The following is a 27,577-nucleotide window of genomic DNA, read 5'->3' on the forward strand; positions in this document are numbered from 1 at the left end:
AGTCGCAGATCCTTAGCCACAGAGCCACTGCACCGCCCCTAAAGATCTGTATAGTAATGAATAGCTATTAATCTGTTATGATTCTGAAGCAAAGGCCAAGCTCCTCATCTGACAAAGGCACTTGTCCATGCACAGATTAAGATCTCTGTTGCATCATGGGTCTGGGTCTGGGTCATATCATTAGCCTACTATGACTAGGATTTCCCTAAATGGAGTGGTGCCGAGAGTATCCTGTTGGTGTGACCTCTGAAATTTGGACCACTTTATAGACTTGCAGTACCATCAGTGAAGGATATGACTCTCTTATCAGTGCTGTACCTCCAGTATGGGGCTGTTGCATGTGATGTGTTTAGATGAGTGACTTGAAGGCAGGCTGGGCAGCAGAATGCATAACTATGTGAAAAGAAAACGCAATTGGAGATTCAGAAAATTAAAGGGTTAGAACAAAATAATTCTAAAGTTGAAATAGGTCATTGTAGACTCATCTGTTTAGTTTTTATTAGTGATATCTGAAAATCTATGCTACAGGTATTGACATGACTTCTGAATTTTAGACCATAGTCACGGAAGGCAGGCTCTGCTCAGTGGTTTCAGGTGTGTGCTAGTTGTGTGCTAGTTCTATGACTATGTGACTCTCTAGCACTCAGAATAAGTATACCTTTTTGGGTCCCGTCTGTGTTTGAGGAAGGAAGTCCCATCAGCAGTGGCACATGTTCCCCCAAAGGATCCAGAATTACTCCAGAATCAAGAATTAACATTCCATACCACTCCATGCCCGTGTTACTTCATATTTAAAGGATAAGAGTTTACTCTTTATATATGTCTGGATACCTTTTATCTTGGGAGCAGCTGGTACATTTCTTTGTTCAAAGCATTAAACTAGCAAATTTTCTTCTCATAAAATGCTTCCAAAGTAATAAGACAATCAGTTCAAAATAGGAATTTGAAGTTCACCAAGCAATGCATGTCTACAAATATTGAGGTATAACATTTTCTGTGGACCCTTTTTAGTGCAGTAAAGTTGAGCCAATGATTTGTCTTCAGGTTGAAAAGTGTAAGATGCTTAAAATCTGCATAAATTCTTTCTCTTATTCTTACAGCCTCCTGAGAAAGAAGGTGGCCTGCCACGCCATGTAGGGAACAAAACTGAATGTGCCTTGCTGTGCTTTGCTTCAGATTTAAAAAGAGACTACCAGGCAGTACGGAATGAAATCCCAGAAGAAAAGCTCTACAAAGTCTATACTTTTAACTCGGTCAGAAAATCCATGAGCACAGTCCTTAAGAATGTAGATGGAAGTTACCGCATGTTTAGCAAAGGAGCATCAGAGATTCTACTGAAGAAGTATGTGTAACTTTTTCCACAGTTTTGTGATTGCAGCTACAGTGTATATAAAAAATCTGCACACCCTTATTGAAATTGCAGGTTTTTGTGATGTAAAGCCAGAAATCAAGATAAATCATGTCAGTCAGTTTTCAATCTTTAATGTGACCTAGCAACAAGCAAAATTCAAGAGAAAAACAAATAGATAAAAAAAATTATTGAAATTAAAAAACCTACAATACCTTGGTTGCATAAGTGTGCACTCCCCCCCCCCTCAACTACTACTTTGTGGAAGCACCTTTTACATTTATTACAGCAGTAAGTCTTTGTGACTGTCTCTATCAACTTTGCACACCTGGACTTTCCAATTTTATCCCACTCTTCCTTGCAAAAAGGTTCAAGCTCCTTCAAATTGCCAGGGTATCTCATGTGCACAGCCCTCTTAAGGTCATTCCACAGGTTTTCTATTGGATTGAGATCTGGGCTCTGACTGGGCCATTCCAAGACGTTGATCTTCCTTTTCTGAAGCCATTCCTTAGTTGACTTGGATGTGTGCTTTTGGTCGTTTGAAGGTGAAGTTCCTCTTCATCTTCAGTTTTGACAGAAGCCAGCAGGATTTGTGCCAAAATTTCTTGATATTTCGAGCTAGTCATTATCCCATCTATCATGACTACAGTCCCTGTCCCAGCTGAAGAGAAGCAGCCCCAAAGCATGATGCTGCCACCACCATGCTTCATAGTAGGTATGGTGTTCTTTGGATGATGAGCTTTGTTGTCTTTGCGCCAAACATATCTTTTAGAATTATGGCCAAAAAGTTCAATCTTTGTCTCATCAGACCATAAGACATTTTCCCACATGGTTTGGGGTGATTTAGGCTTCTATCTTACCACCGTACCCCATAGCCCATGTGTGCAGAATATGGGAGATTGCTGTCCCATGCAAGGAGTTAACAGTACCTGCCAGAAATTCCTGCAGCTCCTTTAATGTTGCTGTAGGCCCCTTGGTAGCTGCCCTGATAAGTTTTCTCCTTGTCCTGTCATCTACTTTGGAGCATCGTCCTGATCTTGGCAATGTCCCTGTGGTGCCACATTTCCTCCACTTAGTGATGAGTCTTCACAGTGCTCAATGGTACATCCAATGCCTTTGATATTCTTTTATACCCCTCTCCTGATCGATACCTTTCAACAATAAGATCCCGTACATGTTTTGTCAGCTCTTTGCAGACCATGGCTATTCCAGTAGGATGCAACCACGGAAGTTTCAAGGAAATCCTACAGGAACAGCTGATTTTTATTTGGGGTTAATCAGAATCACTTTCATTGATGGCAGCTGTGCTACTTACCTTTGGACATGATTTTGACTGTGATTGGTTAACTCTGAACACAGCTACAGCCACCATCATAAAAAGGTGTGCACACTGTGGATTGACTTAAAGAGGGCTGTGCACATGAGATGCTCTGGCAATTTGAAGGAGCTTGAACTTTTTTGCGAGGAAGAGTGGGATAAAATTGCAAAGTCCAGGTGTGCAAAGTTGATAGAGACTTATTCACAAAGACGTACTGCTATAATAAATGTAAAAGGTGCTTCCACAAAGTTGGTGGGGGGGTGCACACTTATGCAACCAGGGTATTGTAGGTTTTTTAATTTCAGTTATTTTGTTGGTTGCAAGGTCACATTAACGATGGAAAAATGTCTGACATGATTTATCTTGATTTCTGGCTTTACATCACAAACACCTGCAATTTCAATAAGGATATGTAGACCTTTTATATCCATTGTATATAGCTTTTATGTTTAACAAGTCTTTTTGTTTTCTGTCGTTGTTTACAGATAAAATCTGTGCACTATTTACCGATGTGCAAGCCGTATTTTGAGTTTTTTTCTTTATGCTGGTGTGCTGCTGTTTTCTAGGTGTTTTAAAATTCTCAATGGGAATGGTGAAGCCAATGTTTTCAGACCCAGGGATCGGGATGATATGGTGAAGAAAGTTATTGAGCCCATGGCTTCAGAAGGACTAAGAACTATTTGCGTGGCATACAGAGACTTCCCAGCTGGAGAACCAGAGCCTGACTGGGATAATGAGAATGACATATTAACAAGTTTGACCTGTATCTGTGTGGTAGGAATTGAGGACCCAGTAAGACCAGAGGTAAGAGCAGTGTGAAAGTTACTTTTTAATTAATATTATTAGATGGTAACTATATTTATACTCCCATACCACCCAGTGGCTTGCACTTGGCTCATTTGTGCAGAATATCAGAAGGCTTAATTGGTTTAGGTCATAAGAGAAGTGAAGATCAAAAAGTAGTTTCTGATAGCATGAAAAACACTGGATTGTTAATGAAAATAGATATTTTTTTCACATCTGCTATAGGGATTGGATTGCTGCTGCAAACAACAAGCATCAAAATTAATTCTGGTCATCACTCATTTCTCTTCGTCAAACACCAGATATAACAGTTGAAGTCTTCTTAAAATTGCCTGTTATTTTCATACCCACTTGATTTTTAGAATTGCCATTATTATTTCACATCTTGGTCCTTGGATACAAACACTGCAGTACCACACAGTAGAGAATAAAAAGGTATAGCCAGACTCCTCAGCTTAACCCACCTTTAAGCCACTCGTCTTTGAACATGTCACAGTCAACGTAGTCATATAGTGGAGGTTCAAAGCCACTGCAAACCTGCAAGTTCACAGGAGATAACAGGAGCTGTTTGTTGAGAGAGCTGTGGCCAATTTGAAAATCTTAATACTTAGGCCATTCGGGAGGCCCTCTAATAGTTCAAAGTACATTTGTTATAGTGGTTTATACTGCTTGTGTTTGGGGGGTAATGAGCCTGTTATCTATGGGACAGAACTAGATTAAGACGTTTGAATAGGTGGATATTTTCCTTTAAGGAGCTATGGTTGTGTTTATTAAAATGCCATTATATAGTATTTAAATATCAAAGGTTCATATATAAGCAGCTATTATGACACTTTGAAGTGTGCTTTGCTCTTTGAAGCGCCTATAGACATACCATTAACAAATCTTAAAGATTTTGGCTGAACATTTTATTACATGGTTTAATGTTAATAGTTGTCATGTATTCCTTTGTTCTTCTGAATGTAATTCAATGCTGAAAGCACAATTATTTAGAAAGGATATTTCTCCTTTTAAAGTACAGTGGCAAATTTTATACATCTTCCTTTAAATTTTCAATTTGTTTCTTATTGCAAATTAGGTTCCGGATGCTATCAAAAGGTGTCAACAAGCCGGGATCACAGTTCGTATGGTTACTGGTGACAATATAAACACAGCTCGTGCAATTGCCACAAAATGCGGAATTATACATCCTGGGGATGAATTCTTATGCTTGGAAGGTAAAGAGTTCAACAGGCGAATACGGAATGAAAAAGGAGAGGTGGGTGTGTTCAGCGTCTTACAAAATCAGCTATTTATTCTTCATTGTTTATTTTTAAAATGCTTACCTCTTTGCTCTTTCCAGATTGAACAAGAACGCATTGATAAGATATGGCCTAAACTTCGGGTACTAGCAAGATCATCTCCGACTGATAAGCATACGTTAGTAAAAGGTACTTCAGAATTTATATTTTACAGTTTTTTAGTGGATTATTTTTCAATTACGTAAACAAGCTATGAATGGAATTTGTTATAGACAATTTAAAGGTGATGAGCAAAAAATTGATTTATTTTGGCAGTTAGCTTAAGTAATTTATTAATAGACACGCCATAGATGACTAGAAAATAAGTTATTTCTTTCGATCTCCTTAGCAACTTCGAGTTTTAAATTGAAACTTAAGAAGCACTTTGAAGTTTCAGATTGTAATGTCAATTAAAGTCAAAATGTTGACATTATCTCAAAAACAGGAGCACTTTGAATATTTGCAACATAATGAGTTGTTCATCAGACTTTAGTAAAGGAAAAAATGATCATCTGGATTCATTTTAAAAGATTGTTTTGTACTCCGCATCAAAAGAAGCCTATTCGGTATAGCTGTTAAAAAAATCACAAACCTAAGAGGATAATGACTATTCCTGGGGCATGTGCAGTGGCATTTTGTGAAACGGATGAGAAGTAACTTAATTAGGCCAATTAACATTTGTCATCAACTGGATTGATTAGCAGGAGTTCTACTGTGGAAAATCAAGTACTAATAGCAGGTGTAACCACCTTTGAAAACTATACAAGATGTACATCTTTGAAGTGTGGTGAGTGGGGTATCCCTGGCATAACTGTAAAATTCTCATCTTGCAAGAAAGTTGGTACATGAGTAGCATGTGGATGTCTGTTGTTGTTCTAAGAATGTAGTCACTTCAGGATTGCCCCTCAGGCAGTATAGCAAGTGAGGGTCTGGGAGTTGATTAGTATAGCACTGCAGTCAGGTTGCCATCACTGCAAGATTTAGATTTTTGTGGCAATCTTCCTGGCCAGACCAAGACGCATGGACCTCCCTATATATCTTGATGTGGTGTTGACTCATCTTGCACAAAAGCATTTTTCTCTTGATAATTGGAGCATATTGATTAATTTCGTCTTTTGTTAGGCTTCACATTCAGCAGATAAAATCACCGTCAGCTTTCTCAATGATGATGTCATATTAGTGTTTATGCATCAAAGTCACTGAAGTGTCTCAGTCATGAATGACCACTTAATCAAATTAGCTTCAAAAACATTTAATCAGTTTCCATATTCCTTCCATATTTTAATTAATACCTTAATAGCGTTATTTGTTTCAGTACTCACACTTTTACGTAATTTGACAGCCCCCAGGAATTTGGCAAAATGACTGAATTTGAAGTAATTTTAAAAACGGCCTAACCTGTCATGTCTTATGTCATTTTTGTAGGCGGCAAGGAATAATCTTCAAGACTTTAAACAGTAATCAAGGAAATAATTGTACTATAGCCTGAGTTTTTCCTCATTATTACATAGCATTGCATCAAGGGAGTCAGTGTTAAGTCCAACTTTCTTCCTGTCTGTGCAATATAACATTGATGTCATCGTTTCTCTAATCAATGTTTTCACTTACTGTCAAGCTCATTACAATCAGTATGTAATGTCAAAATTGTCAATTGTGAATATGCATGAGCAGCCTGGGGTGTGGTTGAGGGCATGGCTCATATCATGTTGTATCACATCTAAACCATACCCTGTCATACCCATTCCTTGGCATGCGTACCCTGCCCTGCATGGTATTTGAATATTTCTGCCCATCATTGACAGCTGAAAATGTGTTGACTTTTCTCAAAGGCCACTGGCAGAGTCTATATTCTATGTAGAAAGAATGTGAATACAAATGAAGGTGCAGAAGAAAAACTGACGGTAAAATGACAGCAAAAGCACATACCACTAAAACTTGCCACAAAAGAAGCTATTAGTAGTCCTTGTGTTCTTTTATCTAGAATGGCCAGAGACTTGGCTTTTGTGCCTGTAGTCTAAACATCAGTTGTAATTATGAACTTCGGAAAAAGATAAAAGAATCAAAAACCATAAATGGATTAATTTACTCAAATCATTTCTTAACGACGTGGTTTACCATTACAGATGCCAAAAATGAAATGAAATGGAAATTCTTTGCTCATTATCTTTAGTGACAAAGGGTGATGGTAAATATAAACGGGTATAGTTTTTCTCTTAAATTCATGTACCATGGTAGCATTTAGTAAATTTGTCTGCCCTCTGCAGAAAAAATGAGCACATGCTTACACATGTATATATCTGTTTTTGTTGTCATAGTCATGTAATGAAGGATATTACAATGCTGTATTCATTTTTCTTACAGGTATCATTGACAGCACAGTAGTAGAACAAAGGCAGGTTGTGGCAGTAACAGGGGATGGTACAAATGATGGCCCTGCCTTGAAGAAAGCAGATGTTGGATTTGCGATGGTACATTTTCAACTTCTTCCTAGAAAATTATTTAATAAAATTTTAGCTTTAAACTCTGTGATTTATCTGGTTTTAAATAAAACTTCAATGTTTTTAAACAGGATGAAATGGAAGACAAATTCTACTTTTGCTGCATTCTTCCTTACCACTTCAGCCTCCCAATTCTGTTTTAATGCCTTTATGTACTTACCACTGAATGACATAAACTTTGTACAAGTGCATTTACTGTACATAGACCTGTGGGCATAACTTTCTTCAGCTATTGAGAAAAAAAAATTGTAAGATCTGTTAAAGACCTGAGGTCATTCATGGATTGTTTATTCATATACCTCTGTAAAGTTACATTAACCTCCCATTTGCCTTAACTTAGATTTTGGTACCCAATACAGTACACTGCTTTGTCTGCCAGTTATATAACCAAAGTAAAACAATATAAAATGTAAACATCAAGCTTGATACATTAATGTTTAATTGTATTTTGCTTCTTTATTTTTATACAAACAATTTAAACCAATTTGCTCGGCAGTCTTCAAACTGACAGGCTAATGTTTTCTAGGGCATTGCTGGTACAGATGTAGCAAAAGAAGCTTCTGATATCATCCTTACGGATGACAACTTTAGCAGCATTGTCAGAGCTGTGATGTGGGGAAGAAACGTATATGACAGCATCTCCAAGTTTCTCCAGTTCCAGCTTACTGTCAATGTTGTGGCTGTAATTGTTGCTTTCACTGGTGCCTGTATTACACAGGTAAGATGTGTGTTGTCTTATTCTTTAGATAAAGTGTAAGGTTGTGTTGGTTGTTGATTATGTATATCTCATGCTAATATATCTGTATTTTTTCTTACTGTCCATGATGCTTGTTTTCAGCAGGACATTAGTTTTTATGTAAACATTATTTTGTTTTATTCTCTTAATCTTTGAAAAATAAATAAAAAATCACCCATACTGAATTCATATTATGGTTTATTCAGAGATGCAGACAAAAAAAAAAGTATTTAAAGTAATTACATAATGTTTTGTCTCCAGTCTGTGTATCATTCGATTTTAAGGTAGTAACTATTCTTTAAATGCTTTGATTTTTATACATTCATAGGATTCTCCCCTAAAAGCTGTACAGATGTTATGGGTCAATCTGATCATGGACACATTTGCCTCTTTGGCTTTGGCAACTGAGCCACCCACTGAATCACTTCTGCTGAGAAAACCTTATGGCAGAAACAAGCCTCTAATCTCTAGGACGATGATGAAGAACATTCTCGGGCATGGAGTATATCAGTTGACTGTAATTTTTACGCTGCTTTTTGCTGGTAAGCTGTTGTTGGTGTTTAATTGTTTTTTCCTTTTAGCCCAGTGCTAAGAGTTCTTCCTCAATATTTATATAAACCGTATTGTGCAAGTAGATAATTGTAATGTCTACCACTGTATTTTTTTATTTCACTAGTAGTGTAAATGAAGATACTCATGCTGTTGATATTTTGGATCTTAAGAGTATGAAGCTGAAATCAAATTACAAAAAAATGAGAAATCCATCACTAAGTTTGCTTGTTGTGTTTTATTAGTCATTTTCTTAATTTGAATTTGACACTACATTACATAGATTGATCAGTTAAAAATGCTTATTTGTACATTGTAAATGGAATGTTTTGTGAAACGTTTTTATGATACATAAGCCAGTCTGAATAATGGATTCAGATCATAATTAAATGCTACAGATTAGGCTTTTTAGCTTATACAGCTAAGCATTTTCTTAAATTCAGCAAGATATTTGAAGTAATTTGCTCTGGGAAAGGCACTACAGTGGAATATTGAATCTTGTTATAAAACCTTTACTTGTATGTCCTAATTTTTTAACACAAGTTAAATGTGCCAACTTTTGTATTTCTAACATCTGGGTCATACATTTCAAAATTGAACACATTCAGTCACAATACAAGTGGTCTCCTTCTTAAGTTGCCCCCTGCACGTTGTTTTGTGGTTATATCCTTGATGAATTGAGGAACTCAACATAAAAAAAATCCCTGTCATTTTCTAAGACACCAGAAGGTAGCAATGTACGTGGTTCACAGATTCTTTTGTTCTGGAAATGAGCAAAGAGCAAAATCTAACATTTAAATTATTCTTCTGGAAAATAAGTGTTACACTTGACTTAGATTATGAATAAATATGCCCCAGCATTAAATTTCTTAAGGTTTAATTGCAAATAAAAAAAAATGCATGGGGGGGAAATCTGCTTTGAATAAGCAGATGACTATTTTCGACAAGACCACAATTAAAGAAATTGGTGACAAAATGTATCCATTTCTTAATATTGCTTTTTTATGGGTTACAGGTACATTTAACGTATGCACCCTTGTCCAAAGTGAGTGTAGTGACCATATCTAAAGATAATGTCATTTCTTAAGGATATTAATTAACCCCTTAGTCATTCACTATAAATTGTAATTTTGTTAGGAATGGTACCCTGGATTTATAATGGCACCCTCTTCTTGTATTTTGTTACCTACAAGTAGAACACAGTCTGACTTCAGGTGTTTAACTAAAGGAGCACTATGTTTAATTATTATGGGAAAAGCCTCCAGCTTTAAGCTGCATGAACATCGTTTTCAGGACTGTAAAAACATACTGTCCATTGTTCTTATGGGTAAAAATGGGTGTTTATATGTTGATTCTCTATACATAACTTTCTGGTCCCTAACTGTGACTCATAACGAGGACTGCCCGTTTAATCTGACTTAGTTTTCTCCAGTGAAATAAGTTGTGCAAGTTTGTCAATGTTTATGCTGTTATGGATCTTTATATTTTTATATGCTTCTCTATCTCTAGATATATGTTGCCTCAGAAAAAATGTTTATTTAACTGTTGATAGGTGAGAAAATCTTTGACATTGACAGTGGAAGAAATGCACCACTCCATGCCCCCCCATCAGAGCACTACACTATTGTCTTCAACACATTTGTCATGATGCAGCTATTCAATGAAATCAATGCTCGTAAGATCCATGGTGAGAGAAATGTCTTCGATGGGATCTTCAACAACATCATCTTCTGTAGCATTGTGTTTGGGACATTTATTATACAAGTAAGTGTTCAGGACTCTTGAGTGTGTACAGTACCTATATAAATTTGAAGTTGTTTTGTTTTCCTGTTTAAGAGCAGCATGAAGAATGTTGAAGTTGCATGTTCTCTATAACTAAATCTGTTGTATTTCATCTACAAATTAGTTTGTTCTTAGGGAGAATTCATCAATGAACAAGAGCATCATTGGACTGTAGTATTGTAAAATAAACTATGTAATTTGTTAAAATTCTTTCAGATAATTATCGTCCAGTTTGGAGGAAAACCATTTAGCTGTACAGGTCTCACTATTGATCAGTGGCTTTGGTGTATCTTCCTGGGAGTTGGTGCTCTTCTTTGGGGCCAGGTATGCTGTTGTGTTATTTATATATTGATATGTCTATAAAACTAAGTGTCAATTGGAGTATTTTAAGCTGTATACAATGTGAAAGATTACAGCATGTTCCGAGCAAGTTAGTTTTGAGATTTCCTGAAACAGTACATTAAAGTTAACTTACTTCAGTGAGTTTTGCTATGGTACATGTCAGGAACATTAAGAATAGATGGCTATAAAAAGATAAATGGGATAGATCCACCTTTGTTACCAATCATTTGACCCCTTCTGATCCTAATCAGTAAACATTAGCTAAGGTTGAACTTGGTTCTTGAGAACTCTGCTATGTTTTGTAAAAACAGATGGAATGAAAGGTTAACATACGAAAGGTGTGTGCAGTTATTTGGAATCTAATTTTGGCTTTAACAATGAAACTAGAAATTGTTCCAAAGAAGACAAATCATCACATTTACCTTGTCAGCTGGCAAAATTGTTACCAGAAGGTAATTGTTTGTTCCAGGAGACCTTTTGGCCCATCTGGCTCATTTGGCAGTTCTTACCTCACTGATCCAAGAATCCCATCCAGCATTTTGTTTTTGAAGATGTCAGGGTGTAGCCTTTCAGAACATTGTTGAGCAGCTTCCATAGCCCCACAGACCTTTGAGAAATAAAGTGCCTCCTGTTCTCAGTTTTAAATGTACTTCTGCTTAAGGTTTCCACATATCCCCTGGTTCATGCTTTAGTGTTCACTGTGGGGGAAAAAAAAATAGTTAGCTTTGTCAATGCCTTTGAGGATTCAGGTCCCCTCACATTCTTGTCTGTTCAGCTTAAAAAGGTTGTTCCTTCAAGGTTTCAGTGCAGGACGTTTCCTTAATCCCTGCAATGCATCTGGTTGCTCCGCTCTAGACTGCTTCCAGAGCAGCAATAATTTTTATAACATAGTGAAAGTTATGCATTACATTGCATGTGGTTGTGTTAGGTAATATCCTGACCATGGTTGTACAAATCCTTTGCACTGACATGACTTGTGAACAGTGAAGCTGGGAATCAATTTTCAAATTAATAACCTTTAACAAAATATAGGCTTGTATAGCTTGATTTGTCATGAGAAATGCATTCACATGCTTTGTAATGGAGAAATTATTCAGATTGGGAAATAGTTCCCTGGCCGAACTGACATAGTAAATGTTGTTTTGTACTTTATTTTGAAGTGATATTCTGTTTGCACATGTTCTTCACTCCTACATACTGTATTATCCTGTTTAAAATGGTCAAAAATAACATCTAAAAACCTGCACTATTACTATTATTTTCTCCATTAATGTCAATCCCGTTATGCATAGTGATTGCAATAAGTGTTCAGCATTTTTAGCTATTTTTATGTGCAGTTTATAAATTCTCTTTGTAAATTAAATGCCTTTGCTTGTCCAGTTTTAAGTAATTTTGGCTACTTGGAAGCAACCTGGAGTCTTTTCACAACTCTAGATTTACAGGTTAGCCATTTATCTCATGTAGAACCTCTTAAGCCAGTTTTACTATTCTAAAGGTTTGGAATTACCCTATGCAGCTAGAGATGCATCTAAATTCTACATCCATTTAAAAAAATGGAAATTCCTAATTAAACTATTCCTAAAGTAACATGCAACTCAAAACAGTGTACCTTTTTGTGGTTTTCAGTTGATTGCTACCATTCCTACAAGCCGTTTGAAATTCCTTAAAGAAGCAGGCCATGGCACTCAGAAGGAAGAAATCCCAGATGAGGAGCTTGAAGAGGACATGGAGGAGATTGATCATGCTGAGAGAGAGTTGCGCCGAGGACAGATACTTTGGTTCAGAGGTCTCAACCGAATTCAGACTCAGGTAAAGTTTTTCTGCAAAATTTTACACTCGCATTGACCATAGTGACTCAAACCTATTTTTATCCTACTTCCCTACTCTTTTGCAGCTTCAACTTAAGACAGGCTTGTGCCGTAAGCCCTTTCTAAGTTCCGTCTGCTCTTCCGCTTTTTAACCCTAGCAGTGCCCACTACAGTTGAAAGTTCAACATTGAGCTACAAGAAGATTAGTCGTTTGTTAATAGGATTACTGTTGTGTTATTTTGGCTCGCAGTTAAATAATAGCAGGTTTTGGCTAGAAATGGAAAATTCGTGCTGGATTGAAAATGCTTAACGTTTCTCTGTTGAACTGATTTATTACAGGTGCTGATGGGGAAAAAGCCAATTTGGGAGTGTCCTTAAATGAACATCTTTAGTGGTACAAAAGAAGCAGAATAGGGCAGTATAGATCAGCCTGGGGTACTGCTAGGGTGGAAAAACAATTTTACTTCCCTTAAAAAGTGCCTTTCTCTTTCTTTTGCTTTTGATGTCTTAGATGGGATGGTCCTTTCTCTTGTTCTTTCTCTCTTTTGCTGAGCAAGCTGTCACAATCTCTGATTCCTTGCAGATGGATGTAGTGAATGCTTTCCAGAGTGGAAGTTCCTTTCAGGGGGCTCTAAGGCGGCAACCCTCCATCGCCAGCCAACATCATGATGTAACAAATATTTCTAGCCCTACACATGTAGTGTTTTCTTCTTCTACTGCTACCGCCACCACTGCTTCTACTACTGTGGGGTGTGAGTGTGTGTTTCTTAGTGCATGTAATTAACATTACCTGATCCACTCGCCTAACGTTTCTCATTCTTTCCTAACTTCCCTTTTTAAAAATAAAATAAACATTTCCATAATGCTTCTACACATACTGGTATGTGTATATATTTTTACAAGGTCACAAAAGTCTTCAGGGTTTTTGTTACATTGTTATTCGTATGTTTTGCTTCGGCTCATTTTCTAAAAGGGATTGTTGGAGCGGAAGCAGCAAAAAAAGGTTTTGGCAAAAAGTATGTTACGTATGTGGCTGCTGTACCTCGAGTTCCCAGTTTCCTGGGGTTTTTGCATTTAGTCATGGCAAGCCGATCTCTCATCAGTGTAAATTATTTGAGTATATGCCCATGTTAACAGTAATCTAATCAGAAACCTTTTGAAATAAAGCACTGCTGTTGAATTCAGGTTGATTTGTTACTTTTTATTATTTATTTGGATATATGATAACTACCTTTTTACTCTTTTTTTTTTGCCTCCATAATCTAAAAAGAATAACTACTCCAGGATCTGATTTTCCTCTTAGAAATTTAACATATAGCCTCAAGGGCAAAATATATCCTTACTTTTAAAGGAATTTTGCAGGTGTATGTGCTGGACATGGAAGAGGTGTCTACTGACCTTTAATGAAAGTGGTTTTGAAGCCACTTTCAAAGAATAATGACTATATATTGTAACGTTCATTTTTTCCAACTTAATGTTTTTGTTCTTCAGGGGAAACCACTGTCTGATTCTGTCAGTTTAACCCTTTATTCTTGCAGGTATAATTAAGGAGAAGAGAAAAGTCTGCTCATTAAAAATAATTCTTATTTGGTCTCCACAAAAGTTTCTATGAAATATTTAATGGTTATAATAACCATTAATAAAAAATGCAGAATCTGTTTCTATACCATTTGTGGATGTAGAATTACTGGATTTTTATTGAAACTTTTACTTTATCAGTTGGGTTAAATGGGTTTAAACAGTCCCATTTAATGTTACATGATCCTGTTTGCAACTGCATAGTATCTGCATTGCAGTATTTTTTTTGTCTGCCTTCAAGGAGGTCCCATTGAAAGTTTACTATTAGAGCCCAGGTTTGACACTTTCTGGCACTGATTCTTGGTTGGGTAATTTTTGTTTTAGATTTCATGTTCATTTGGTATGAGAAAATAAACTTAAAGATAAGATTTTGTCTGCATCTAAATTTCCCAAAACATATTAAAGTTATTACCTCTGTTATCGGGGCAGGTAGAATAAGCAACATAGCTTATTCACAAGCCACATAGCCAAAATGGACCCTAAATTAGACATACAAGATTGCAAGATTGTGAACTATAGAAAAGTTATTTAAAGTAAGTTAGAATTTGCTGAAAAGTGTATTACAAATATTTAACAAGTATTAGGTTTATTCCATGCTGAAAGAAAACACAACATTTCGGCCTTGGAGCCTTCTTCAGGTGTCAATTATAAATAATTGCTAGAGATAGGATTTTTTTCTTTTCAGATTTTGAATTTTATTACAATTTGACATCTTCTGGAATTATATTGCTTATCATTTCTAGACCTTTCTTAGTACTTTACAATATAAATGGGCATTACATCATAATATTTCTTGGATCCTTGCTTCCATGGTAGCCTGCATGTAAACTGATACCATGACAGTAAAATAACGGCAAAATATGTTGATTATAGGATATTCTTCTGTGCCACTCGTGCTGTATAGACCACTGTTATATCCCCCAAAGAACCTGACAGCTAGGCCGAACAAGGCATACTATTGTTTCACATATATGGAAAAAAGGATCAAAAGATTATCTTGAAATGTCCTGGTCCTAAAATGTGTGCTTCTTCAAATGCCATTTAAAGTCATTAAAGGATATGTATAGAAGGTGCTTGTGAACAATGGTATGCAGATTAGATAAAGAAAATTAGTCTGTTGGTCTGATCTGGAGGCTTTTAGAGAATAAGCCTCTTTTCAATACATCACTGCTTTGAACTTTACTTCACAAAACTGCACTGTAACTCCTTGCATTTATACAATTGACAGATGCTATTGTAGATTTTTTATGTCCTTGAAGAGCCGGGAAGTTGCAAAATTGAATGTCAGAAACAAAATAATAAACATTTATTCAGGTGTAAAATGTTTCTGTTCATACACCTGTTTTTTAAATATTGGGAATACATTCATGTTTCATAATAAGCAGATAAAATTGTCAAGATTTTTTCAGCTCATGTTTTGTCAGCTTGATAATATTGTAGCACATCCCTTCTTGCATCTTAAATGCAGTTTAACTTGCTTAATTATTATAAGTGTAGCAATTTTCAGACCATTAGGAAGAGTTTTGAAGTATTTCATGAAGGTAACGTTCTGTTCTATGCATAGTATGTTAACAGTGGATTACAATGTTTGATAAGGAAAATATAGAGAAATGCACATTATCCTAATATAAATCAATTATCTTTTCGCATCCATACACCAATTTTTCTGTATTTTTGTGACTGCATTCTCAAAAATAGTTAAAATTTAATAATTCAATACTAGCTGTCCATTTTAGCAGGGCAAAGCATTTGGCAGAATGGTGCTACCCACAGTGCTTTCTACTGACCAGGAACAGACTTTAATGTTCTCTGTACAGGGACAGGGAAGTTTCTCTTTAGTGATAAAATGTGTTTTTGAAGCCAAGGACTGAATACACAAGCAGATTGTTTAAAGCCATGGATTAGCACCAATGATTAACAGCCTAATTGGAATGAAAGCTCAAACAGGGGTCCCACAAGGTCCCACAGGAGTAGAGTTGGGAACAATTTGAGTAATAGTAATGTACTTTTTTTTCTGGGGGGTTGGGTATCTGTAGCTAATCTCAGATTTCTAACATTACCTTGATGAGGATATACTAATGATGGACATTACCTGTAGATATTGTTGTGAGGCTACTCTGAGATATAATATTATGTAAGTTACATTCCAGTTAATGACCTTGTATGAGCTAAAACTTGAAAATCTCTTTCAGCGGCAGTACTTTTACCTTTCTTTTGTTGGAATGGTGGCAAAAATGTTAATTTGAAAAATAGATTTCTTTCCCTTTCAGGTGCAGTTTTCCAGAAAACAGTCTCTTAAAATGATCACTGAGAGTTATTCATTCAATAACAAAAATCTTTGTAAAATATTTGAATATTTATAATAGGTATGTTCATGGTTTGATTGTGAAGCATGATAAGATATTAGTGGAAGCGCTTTTAACTGTGATAAAATTGAGAACTGATTCAGCAATAGGGAAAAACGTCAAGTCATGGAAAAAATTAAATTGTTAATATCGTTTTATTAAGCAGTATCTGTTGGCTTTAATAAACTAGACAACATTCAAATCTTAAATGCATAATAAAAAAATGCATATTGTTAGATGTGGTGAAATTAACAATGGGCTATACTCAAAGGTTTACAAATATTACAAAAATAGTGATGCTCTGCATGAGTTCAGTTTCTGGTGATTTGTGAGTTCATTGTGTTGTAAAGCTTAGGTTTGCCTGGCTTCTTAATTTTTTACCCTCTCATGGTCAGTTACTGGTCTAATTCCCAAGCATGATAATCAAATAACCTTTTGTTTTAAGCATAAATGTTTTTGCATTTTCGGATATGTTCAAGCAGATAAGTGGTACATATATGTATGTTAACTGCAGTAAAATGTGTATACATCCCCTTATTTTGTTTGTTGGACCTTCCGGTAAGTAAATGTTCGTCTGTATCCTGGTTTTAAAATCTAGCATTTGCCCATTTGTAGAATTAATGCTAGACTTTAAAGGAGGTTTTGTGTATCTACCACTATTTCTGAGTGTTCATTACATACTGCACGATTCTGGAATTCATCTCTTTTTTTAATGTTTAAAATAAACCATTTATTAAACTCCGGGGGACATATTTCCTCTTAATTATTTTTTTAGTGTGACACTAACTTCTTTTTCATTTTCTTCCACCCATTTCCGCCCACCCTATCACAGATCCGAGTAGTGAATGCATTCCGCAGTTCCCTATATGAGGGATTGGAGAAACCAGAATCCCGGAGCTCCATCCACAACTTCATGACCCATCCTGAATTCCGGATAGAAGATTCTGAGCCCCACATCCCTCTCATTGATGACACAGATGCTGAGGATGATGCACCTACTAAGCGCAACTCCTCATCACCCCGCAATTCTTCTCCCCCACCTTCACCAAATAAAAACAATAACGCTGTTGACAGTGGTATCCACCTCGTCCTCGACACAAGCAAATCGGCTACCTCTTCTTCCCCAGGAAGCCCGCTTCACAGTCTGGAAACATCACTCTGATTGGAGCGCAGAACACAGCAACTGCTTTTTTTTACATAATTGAACATTTTTCAGGGGAAAGAAATGTTTTGAGGAGGGTGGCTCGATAATATCCTCTGTATTCATAGCTTGTGTTGGACTGAAGAAGAAGAAAACATTCAGAAGAATGTGGGTTTGGTTTTGATGTATTTTTTTGTTCTTTGTGTCCCTTCAAAAAACAAAGGTGGCTCTTAATTTCTGCTTCTTCCTCCCCAATAAATCTTTCGTGGTGGAAGGGGGATGTTTAAACTCAGATTAAAGGTGACTTCTTGAGAGGTATGGGGATTGTCCTCTACTGAAGAAACAGCTGTAAAGGTAGAACTGAGATTACCAATGCTTTTGTTACTCTTAATCTGAATGGTGTTATTTTTTGGCCCTTTGCTCATTTAAATATAATTTCTGCCATTGGCTGTTAATATTTTGAATTATTTATGTTCTTGAAGAAAGCAGATCTGTTTACAAGGTTTGTAGATACTTTTTTCTGTTGTAGGTGAAAAGCTTCCTGACACGTCATGCAATGATATAAAATAAAATGGAATGAAAGTAAACTTTCAGATACTGCTGTATTTTCAGGAATAAGGGTGTTTCTATTGAAACTGTACTATTTTTGCCTGCAAGTTTTATTTGTTAAATATTTGTAGATAAATAGCTAATACTTATAGCCAAACAGATAACACTAAGGCTTGTATAGCAATGAGCAGAGGTGTTTGTAGTAGGTTTGGGGAGGGAGGCAGGGGAGGGGAACAGTGGCCTCTGTCTAGTTACATTTCTATAAATATTTACTACTTTAATTGCTTTAAAACTTTTTCAAAGTTAAGTTTCCCATGTTCCTGGGGAACTGTTTATTGAGTAATGTTTTGAATTGAGGGTGGGAGGGTGGGGCTCAGGGGTTGATTCTTTAAAAAAAATTGATGCAGTGATGTAAATATCGGGTTTTCACTGTCCAGATCTCCAAAACCAAGGGTATAATCACTATAGTAGTCGAGACAATTACTGGCCATGAGAAAGAAAACTGGGAGACAATCCTTTATTTGAAAACACCTACATTCACAACATCAGTAATCTAGCCCTCACTCAGTCCCTGCCAATGTACAATAATACTTTTTAAAAAAACTCAGGCGTAGAATCAAATTTAAAGGTAAATATCCAAATGATAAGCATATTAACCTTACTCTTTTTGTTTTGTTTAGGTAGTGTATTGTCTTGGTCAAAAGTGGGTGATTTTTTTCCTCCTAGTAAATATTTAATACTTCCCATTGAGATTTTTAAGGTTATTGAACTTTTGAAGACATCAAATATCTGTTAGCATTTTCTTTCTTCATCTTAATACTAATTGCTTTAGATTCCCCTAAAAGTTCTAAAATGTTGCTGCATTTTCATGTTTTGTAGATATTTTGGCACCTGATATACTGGAAACACTAAAGTTTTGATGGATTTAAAGAACGATTAAAGATATACACTGGTATTGCTGCACAAGGTACTTTATTTCATAACACCTCCCATTTAGGAAATTTGATACAGATGACCGTGTAAAATGTACCTTTGTATTTTTTATGAAAAATGCAGAAGTAAACTTTTTGACCTACAGAACCATAGTTTGGGTTTTTGAAATGAGCAGTTGCAGGGTTGGACTGGGTGTCAGCGGGGAGGGTGGGGTGTGATGGTTCTGATAGGAGTATCTTTCTCAGGGTGGCAAATAGTATGTTTTAGAAGTAGGTATTTATAAAAGCCTACAGTCAAAATACTAACATTTTTTTATGTTGTGAAATATAGCTTGTTAACCATGTGGGTTGTTTTATTTTCTTGTGTTGCAGCAGGGTTCAAATGCAGATTTTATCCCCTCCTCCTGGACACCTTGCAAACCAAATGTTAGTATTGCGAGGGAAGGAGGGAGGGGAGAGGGGATGTAATGCAATTCTTCACTCAGCTCATTTGCGAATTTATTTTGGATTGACTTTTTTCCTTCGTTTTACAAAAATAAGAAATAGCTTGAGATTGAAAAAACAAAAAATGGAAAAAGATCCATAAAATGTTTATTCTGCAGCTTCTTCCTATTACGGGAATGAATGTTTATCCATCTGTTTTATGGATTATTATTTTTTTTTATCTTAACATTTGGAAATAAAAGTACTTAATGTCTGTTTATCTTCAGCAATGTTAATGGTTATTGTGATTCGATTTACATTTGAAACTTGTCGAGTAATGTGTATGGTTTTTAAAAATAAATGAATATTTAGCCTATTAGGGTAATGGATTTTGCATTTTGGATCATTTACACTCCACAAGGAATATTCCTGTAATGTAAGATGATTATCACCTCTTTCATTAGCTTTTAGGTAATGAGATTAACATTCATATTATATAAATTGTGCTGTATACTACACATAGCTGTCACCAATTGAGTTTCCCTTAGCACATCACAGAACTGAAATTCAGTTTCATAAATGTTAGTCTTTAAGCCCACATGCACTCACCTTCACTCCTGGAGGACATGTGCTGTAAATGCTAATCAAGACTCGTCTCTTTTTCTAACTGCTTATGCCTGGTGATAGTTGTAGTGGTAACAGGCTGAGAAGCACAGACTTGACATTCCTTTTTCCAGCAACAGTCTGGGAATTCCCTGGCCATTTGACAGATACAGTACCTCCAGCATGTCCTGGATATTCTCCGGGGTCTCTTCCCAGTGGGCCATGACCAGTACATCTCGGCAAGAGGCACCCGAGGGCATCCTCACTAGATCGCTGAAGCATCTCAACTGTTTCTTTTTGATCGACAAGAGCAACAACTCTGCTCCAAGGTCTTCCCGGATTGCTGAGCTCCTCACCCTGTCATGGAGAATAAGCCCAGATGCCCTGTAGAGAAACCTCATTTCTGCCACATGTCCCTGCAATCTCATTCTTTTGGTCACAACCCACAGCTCCATAAGCCCCTCCTCTAAGTGCCCTAGGGAAACATGTGCTCCTGGTAGGTTTACCCTTGACAAATTGTTCTAAGGTGATAGGTCAGACAATAATCCAAACTAGGTTCCCATGAAGGTTCCCTGTAGGACTCGGAGAACCCTACTTGGATCTGGGACACACGGAGCCAGGCCTAAGGGTGGTGTTTGTTGGCAAGCACTTGGTGTCCTGCCACCCATGTAACCCAATGAGGCTCAGCCCCAAATGGTTACGTGGGGGTGTCGTAAGGGCTGTTAGGGTGTTTAAGGATCTCTGAAGTAGTTTGGATTTCTGCTTTCACAAATATCTGAACAGATCCAGTTGTACCTGTCTCTTGCGCTCAACCTTTCTTGATGCCTTAGTTCGCATACAGTGTTTTTCTTTTTGCTTAACTTGATATTTCATTTCATACAACTTTAGCTAAGGAAAATGAGATGTGCCATGAAATTGTTTAAATTCTGTTGTCCAATAATTGTAGTATGTTTAAAATATGCAATGCTTTTCTTTCATTTTATTTTATGCAAGTGGGCAAAAAGAATCACATTCTCATCCACCAAGAGAAGGCTGTCCAAGCAGGTCACCATCAGTCCTAGCTGTGACTTCATGTTTCTGATATATTGGAACAGGTAGATCAGTTGATCTCATTAAGACTCCTGATCATCCTAGATGGCAAGTAGCAGGGAGCGCATGCAGACATTCTCTTCATAAGTGGGCCAAAATATGTATTTCCCCACTTAAAAGGGACAATTTAGTAATGAGAATTAACCTGGACAGATGTCTTTGGACATATGAAGGAAAACTATACACTGAGAGAAACCCTCTGTGGTCATAGGAAGAACATACAAACTCCACACTGATAGTACCCCAAACCAGAATCAAACCCAGGAACCAAGAAATGTGAGGCAGCAGTGCTAACCACCACTCCACTGTACAATTAATAGCCCAAATTTTTGCTATGCTTTATTTTTCTAATGAATAGAAACTGGTGTTTCTATTAATGCTCAAAATATTTTGTGATGGTGGCAATGACTTTCCTATTTTGAAATAATTCTGTGCAATTATGTTGTCCAAAACTGATCAGTTATACTGCAGTTCTTCAAAACATGGATGGGATGAAGTCACTATCAGGAAATGACTGGGCAAACTAGCAGAAAAGAAAATAAGAAATTTACCATTCTAAAATATTTCATTAGGTAAAATAAATCATACATTACTTGGAATCGCACAAACTACCTGAATTGCTCTGCAATGGCAGCAAACTGAATGCTGAAATGAAAAAAATTATCATTTCTATTGCTAAATTTTAGTTCACATCTAAATGTGTGAGTCAACCAACAAGGATGAGAGTGTTTAAAGGTAAGAGCTAACGCTGCCATTAATAAGCAATTTTGCTATAATCGGTATAAAGTATATTACAGCTGTACTATGGTATATATATATAAAAATACACATTTGACCAAATATCAGTCTCATCCGTGACCCTGAATTGGATAAAGCACTTAGAAAGTACTTAGAAAATGGATGGATTAATCTATTAAGAAATGTTGCAAACAAGAGGAAGACAATTGGCATTTTGGATCCAATGATCTTATCCAGCCTCTGATAGTATCAAAACCTACCTTTTTCTAAAGCCACGTTGACTAACCCCTAGGTTTGAACTAAAAGGAGCAATTTTACAAAGAGTAATGCTAACGTTCATTTTAGTGTTTTATTGTGTTAACACATTTCTTAAGGGTAAGAATAAAGTTTGTGTGATAGCAGTGGGTTAACTAATGTGAAAATAAAGGGGAACTTCAGCTGTTAATTTGGATGACTATGGAACTCAGAAGGGTGTTCATAGTAGCTAAGTATAAGTGACAACAAAATGTGTTTGTGTGAAGTAAGGGGCAATCAATTATCTTTTTGCCAGTACTGTATGGTAACATCCATTGCTAATGGCTTATCTTTTTTGATAGCTTTCATTTCATTGGAAAAAATTCAGAAAGAGGTACTACAGAACTGAGAAAACCGTTGTTTAAATGTCTTACATCCACTGGACTCTAAAGCATTTTATTTTCATTTATAGGGAGATTCGAGCAGAAAATCAGTGTCTTAAGACACCAATTTATGAACAATGTTTGAAGATAACGTACCACAATTAACCATAATTTAATGCTCAAATTTAAAATAGTATACAGCACTGTAATTGAAAATGAAAACACGTAAAGAAATGTTTTAGTTGTTGGACAGGTTTGAGTACGACTTCCGTCACATATTCTGAACTTTTTAAGTTTTCCCTTAACCATGTAGATCACAGAACAAAACCTCTTTCATAAGGAAAGGTCCAAAGCTGTTTCTCCAACATCAGCAAAGTGGTTTAGAAAGAGGAAATGAAACTTTAAAGGCACGTATTCAGTACAAAATAATTCAAAGCCCACAGTGGAAAGTTTAGATCAACGAAAGAAACTGCCTGGAACATCCAAAAATTATACCAGTGCTTTAAAGGCTCAAAATGAGTTCATTTTGAAGACTCTAATCAAATAATCTGATCTCCCCAAGCTCCTATAGGTTGATGGTTATTGTCATGCTCCGTATTCACATGTCTCGTATTTCTAATGGGATTTCGGTAGAATTATGATGTGGAGTCCTGGTCGTCAGGGTTTTTTAACTTTTATAACATCTTCACATCTTTTAAATGCTTTTTTAAAACCGTTATACCGCTTTCTGCTGCCTGTCAACACCACTCCCAGATATCGTCGATTTCACTCCCTAAAACGAAATTTGATATTATGTGGAGAAAGGGCAATAATTGAAACGATAATGTTCAGAATAGAACAAGTTAGGAATTATACTCAGACTGTCATCAAGAGGACATGTAATTACGAAAACACAAGAAACCGAAAATAAATGAAGCACTCCAGGACAATTACTGCCCATCTCAGCTCTAAAATGTGCTCTGAACTCACAAAGCAGCGACAAATTTCCACCACAGTTGTACAGCTCCACACCACCACCTAGTGGACTAGTTTAAACATGTGCCCAATCTTTGGCCATTTGAATCAATAAAGTGGTGCTTTATTTTTATGAAGTTACGTAGCAGGTTCACTTTCTTTTTGTCCTTTCAGTTCTTCCATTCTTTGCTTCACAAAAGCATTTTATTTTGTAACACGTCCTGCAAAAATGGCGTGACAAACTGAAATTTGATCAATCAAATTAAACGCATCTTTGTTTTTCATCTACACTTCATCATAAACGTCTTTTGGTTCATTAGAAAGACTAAATCTACTAATGAAAATGGGTATTTATTTGAGCAAATTAACTCCTTTGGATGAGACGTAAAACCGAGGTCCTGACTCTCTGTGGTCATTAAAAATCCCAGGGCGTTTCTCGAAAAGAGCAGGGGTGTAACCCCGGTGTCCTGGCCAAATTTCCCATTGGCCCTTACCAATCATGGCCTCTTAATAATCCCCCTCTATGAATTGGCTACATTACTCTGCTCTCCTCCCCACTGATAGCTGATGTGTGGTGAGCCTTCTGACTCACTATGGCTGCCGTCGCATCATCCAGGTGGATGCTGTACATTGGTGGTGGTGGAGGGGAGTCCCCATTACCTGTAAAGCGCTTTGAGTGGAGTGTCCAGAAAAGCGCTATATAAGTGTAAGCAATTAATATTATATAACTGCTGTTAATAACCAGAAAACAAAACTTTTTGTAGCGCCCCCGGTTCTAGTTAATAAATGTGTTGTTCAACCCCTTTTCCTAACCCCTCGGTCGTTACAATAGAAATATCACACCTCAACAAAGAATTGACATTTATTTCCTTCAACTAACTGAAAAACTGTGATCATTTAATGATCTTTTCCATCTTCATGAAAAGTATAATATATATAGTCTCTGTGTTCATGCTTGTTTTCATGTACTGTGCAATTGTCCCAAAGTGGCTTCCAAGGCAAGATTTTGAAATAAATGTCTAGAATTGCACAAGGAGCAGCACTGGGACTGAAACACCAAATAGAATACTCTGTTTTGCTTCCACACCAGCACTTTTTCATACCTTGCAGGTATTGAAAAATAAACCCAAGTCTTTGGCTTTGACAGTATTACTTGCAACTTTCAGCGCTACTGACCATGTACATGTTGTATTGTAACGTCTTTGGACAGATGTGATCAGAATTTAGATTCAAAGCACCTTTTTAGGCAAACCTCCAAACAATAATCTCTTACAATCCCAAAAGGTAAACTGGAATAGCCTGCCATTAAACCTGAATTCTGCTTTTTGCTGTATGTTTACAATGTTCTCCATTCACAACATAAGCCATAAACAATGCATACTTCCCGTTTATTGTTAATGGTGGTTACACATCTTAGCAACACGAATGAGCAGAAAATAAAAAAACATTTTTATCTTACATTTTAATCAATTCAGAAAATCTTTCACATTCAGAGCAGGACATTATCTTACTAATAATCAAAAGGGACATGAGTTATGAGTAGGACAGCCTGGAATGCAGCAATACCAGGAAATGTGAAAATCAAAGTGGCAGTAACAGGTTGCAGATGGGTTTCTTAAGAAACGGGATCAAGCACTTAAGTTAGATGTTTGAAAAGAATCAGTAGCCTGAAGACGGAATGACGCGCTGGTTTGCATTTGCTGTGTTAAATGCAGGGTTGTACGGTTCTGGTCCCGTTTAATCATACCTGACATTCGTTTAATTGGACCAGGTGAAAACCATTTTCCATGAGGGATCTAAAAATATGGGACAGAATTAAAAAAAGAAATCCCATCCGCCAAGGATCTCGTCTTAACCCAAAGGAATCCTACGTTTAAGCAATGGGTTAATTTGTGATTGGTCGTTTAGTTCATCCAGTCCCTGCAACTGAGGAACCACAGCTGCTTCCTTCGAGATTTCCTACAACCCGGGTCTGGATGAGTTAGTCATACCATATATTTGTCTATTAGGAACATAATTACAGTGTCTCTGCATTTGTCTCTACCAAATGGGTTTTTGAATGCTTCATATTGAAGCTCCGAGGAAGACGCTGTCAAAGAATAGTGCTTTGCATATTTGCCAGAAACTCAGATGGAATTCCTGAAAGTATGAAACCGTGTTATTTCTAATTAGGAAGTGTCACTGATCTAATTATGTAATTATCCAGAAAAATAAACACTTCTATCCAAGTCTGACATTTTTATCAGTCTTTAGACTCTGGTCCATTGAAACAAGTGGGGCGGAGCGGCGGCTCTGTGGCTAAGGATCTGTGCCTGTGGCCGAAAGGTTGCCAGTTCAAATCCCGCAGCCGGCAGAGGAATCCTACTCTGTTGGGCCCCTGAGCAAGGCCCTTAACCCCAACTGCTCCAGGGGTGCTGTACAATGGCAGACCCTGTGCTCTGACCCCAGGCTTCTCTCTCCCTGTCTGTGTGTCTCATGGAGAGCAAGCTGGGGTATGCAAAAAGACAAATTCCTAATGCAAGAAATTGAAAAGGGTTAATAAAGTGATATTATTATTATTACAAGTGTGTCTTTTAAATCATAACTTCACTGTGCTTTTAATAGTTAGAAATTATGAAATAATTCAGTTTAATCAAAAATGACAGGAGGTAAATTGCCAGATAAAGTTAAAATATTGAACCAGACAATACTGCAGACATATAGGAGCTCTTTAATTAACTATATCAAACGAAAGGGACATCTGTGCTATACCAGCACATTTCTGTGCTACGTGTCAGCACAAAAGATAGAAACTGCCCTGCTAAAGTGCTTCACAAAAAAAGTTCCTTTACCACCACCCTTGTGAATTTCAGAAAAGGGAAAAATAGAGGTCTGTGGGTGTCTTAAGTGACTGCAATTTGAACGAAGATCAAGAAATGTTGCATATTTAAAATATGAATCATAGCTCCCAACTGAATCCTACCTGCTTTAAAAATCAGATTGTATATTATCCTGTCAGGTCGAGAGCCGCAGTAAAGCAAAGCACTTTAACTACTCCCACAGGCGCGCTCCACTGTATTTACCAGGCTAATGGAAGCAAATTTGCAGTTCCTTTTGCATTGATTAAATACAGCGGGGCCATTAGTCTGTTTTGAACAGGACCTGTCAATCATTTATTTCGGAATGTTTTTTTTTAAAAGAATAATTATTGATATTGTTCATGCAATAAAGGTACAAAATGAACGTATATATATATTTAAATTATAGACACACGGAACAAAAGTAAAACGTTATTTTTTCGCAACTAGTAAGCGTAACGCAGGCGAATACAATCTTATCTGTAGCTGCTGTCCTGTGCTATTACTACTACCCGAGGACCGATCGATTACATCTGCAATCGTATAGCTACAAGCGATGCTAAATATATTTTCCGTAAAGCTTTATGATTCTTGCTTTAATTTTACGTCCAAATAACAATCTGTTATTTGTGTTGCACAAATCGTTGATATTTCACAAGAAATTTAAACCAAGAGAAATAAAGAAATCTAGATATGCACATTAAGTTTGCAAAGATTCCTCGGTACTCTGCTGCCAGGGTCTGTGTCTCAAGCCGTAGGGTTTGACACAGAGGAAAAGGCTGGTAGAAACGATGGGGGATTTCCGATTGTTTTTCAAATAAAAACTGTGCTTTCGCAGAGTACAAAAAGTTCATTGAGAGACCAATTTCAAATGGCATCTGTGTTGGTAAGAAATTATGTGCTTTGACAAGCACGTTTTTGGCCATTTTATTATTTCCTTTTTGGAGGTAAAAATGTACCTTCTTGCAATCTAAAGAGCAATTTATTGCTCACTCCTGTAATGGAAACACAGAGATACAGTATAGTTAAATTATTATGTAAAACAGACTTCAGACAAGTGCTGTGCTGTTGTTGCACTTGTGCAAACGGTTGCGTTGCTGTGCACAACGAGACTTAAATAAGGATTTTAAATTGACACCACTACCGAAAGTGTAAATCATATAGTATAATAACGTTTCCCGTTACCCAACCTCACACAAATATTTAAAATGACACCATTTATACTAAAATCTAATGTGCGGCTATTTTGTGTTTTAAGATAGTAATAAACGTGGTGCCTAACCAAAAAAGGCTAACTAGGGGGCGT

The 27,577-nt window shown here is 36.7% G+C and overlaps 2 protein-coding genes across 7 annotated transcripts in view; both read left to right on the forward strand.

Annotated features, from left to right (window-relative positions):
• The window catches only part of atp2b1a (ATPase plasma membrane Ca2+ transporting 1a), an 80,087-nt gene extending 60,278 nt beyond the window's left edge, over positions 1–19,809 (forward strand). For 4 of the 6 annotated variants that reach the window (XM_088647175.1, XM_088647174.1, XM_088647173.1 and 1 more), the window contains exons 11-22: positions 1,101–1,342; positions 3,233–3,470; positions 4,549–4,728; positions 4,813–4,900; positions 7,112–7,218; positions 7,775–7,966; positions 8,313–8,526; positions 10,086–10,297; positions 10,532–10,639; positions 12,284–12,466; positions 13,049–13,135; positions 17,221–19,809. In XM_088647175.1, coding sequence (XP_088503301.1) covers positions 1,101–1,342; positions 3,233–3,470; positions 4,549–4,728; positions 4,813–4,900; positions 7,112–7,218; positions 7,775–7,966; positions 8,313–8,526; positions 10,086–10,297; positions 10,532–10,639; positions 12,284–12,466; positions 13,049–13,135; positions 17,221–17,550 — 2,181 coding nt within the window. In that variant the 3' untranslated portion in view covers positions 17,551–19,809. Of the gene's footprint in view, positions 1–1,100; positions 1,343–3,232; positions 3,471–4,548; positions 4,729–4,812; positions 4,901–7,111; positions 7,219–7,774; positions 7,967–8,312; positions 8,527–10,085; positions 10,298–10,531; positions 10,640–12,283; positions 12,467–13,048; positions 13,218–17,220 lie in introns of all 6 variants that reach the window. The other 2 variants (XM_088647178.1, XM_088647177.1) reach the window with 2 other exon arrangements.
• Positions 19,810–27,023: 7,214 nt separating this feature from the next.
• Positions 27,024–27,577, forward strand: part of poc1b (POC1 centriolar protein B) — a 46,485-nt gene continuing 45,931 nt past the window's right edge. The window contains exon 1 of the mRNA XM_088647183.1: positions 27,024–27,157. Coding sequence (XP_088503309.1) covers positions 27,143–27,157 — 15 coding nt within the window. The 5' untranslated portion in view covers positions 27,024–27,142. The remainder of the gene's footprint in view (positions 27,158–27,577) is intronic.

The sequence above is a fragment of the Lepisosteus platostomus genome, chromosome 9 (assembly GCF_059453375.1).
Source record: "Lepisosteus platostomus isolate fLepPlt1 chromosome 9, fLepPlt1.hap1, whole genome shotgun sequence".
In the NCBI taxonomy this organism is placed as follows: Eukaryota; Metazoa; Chordata; class Actinopteri; order Semionotiformes; family Lepisosteidae; genus Lepisosteus; species Lepisosteus platostomus.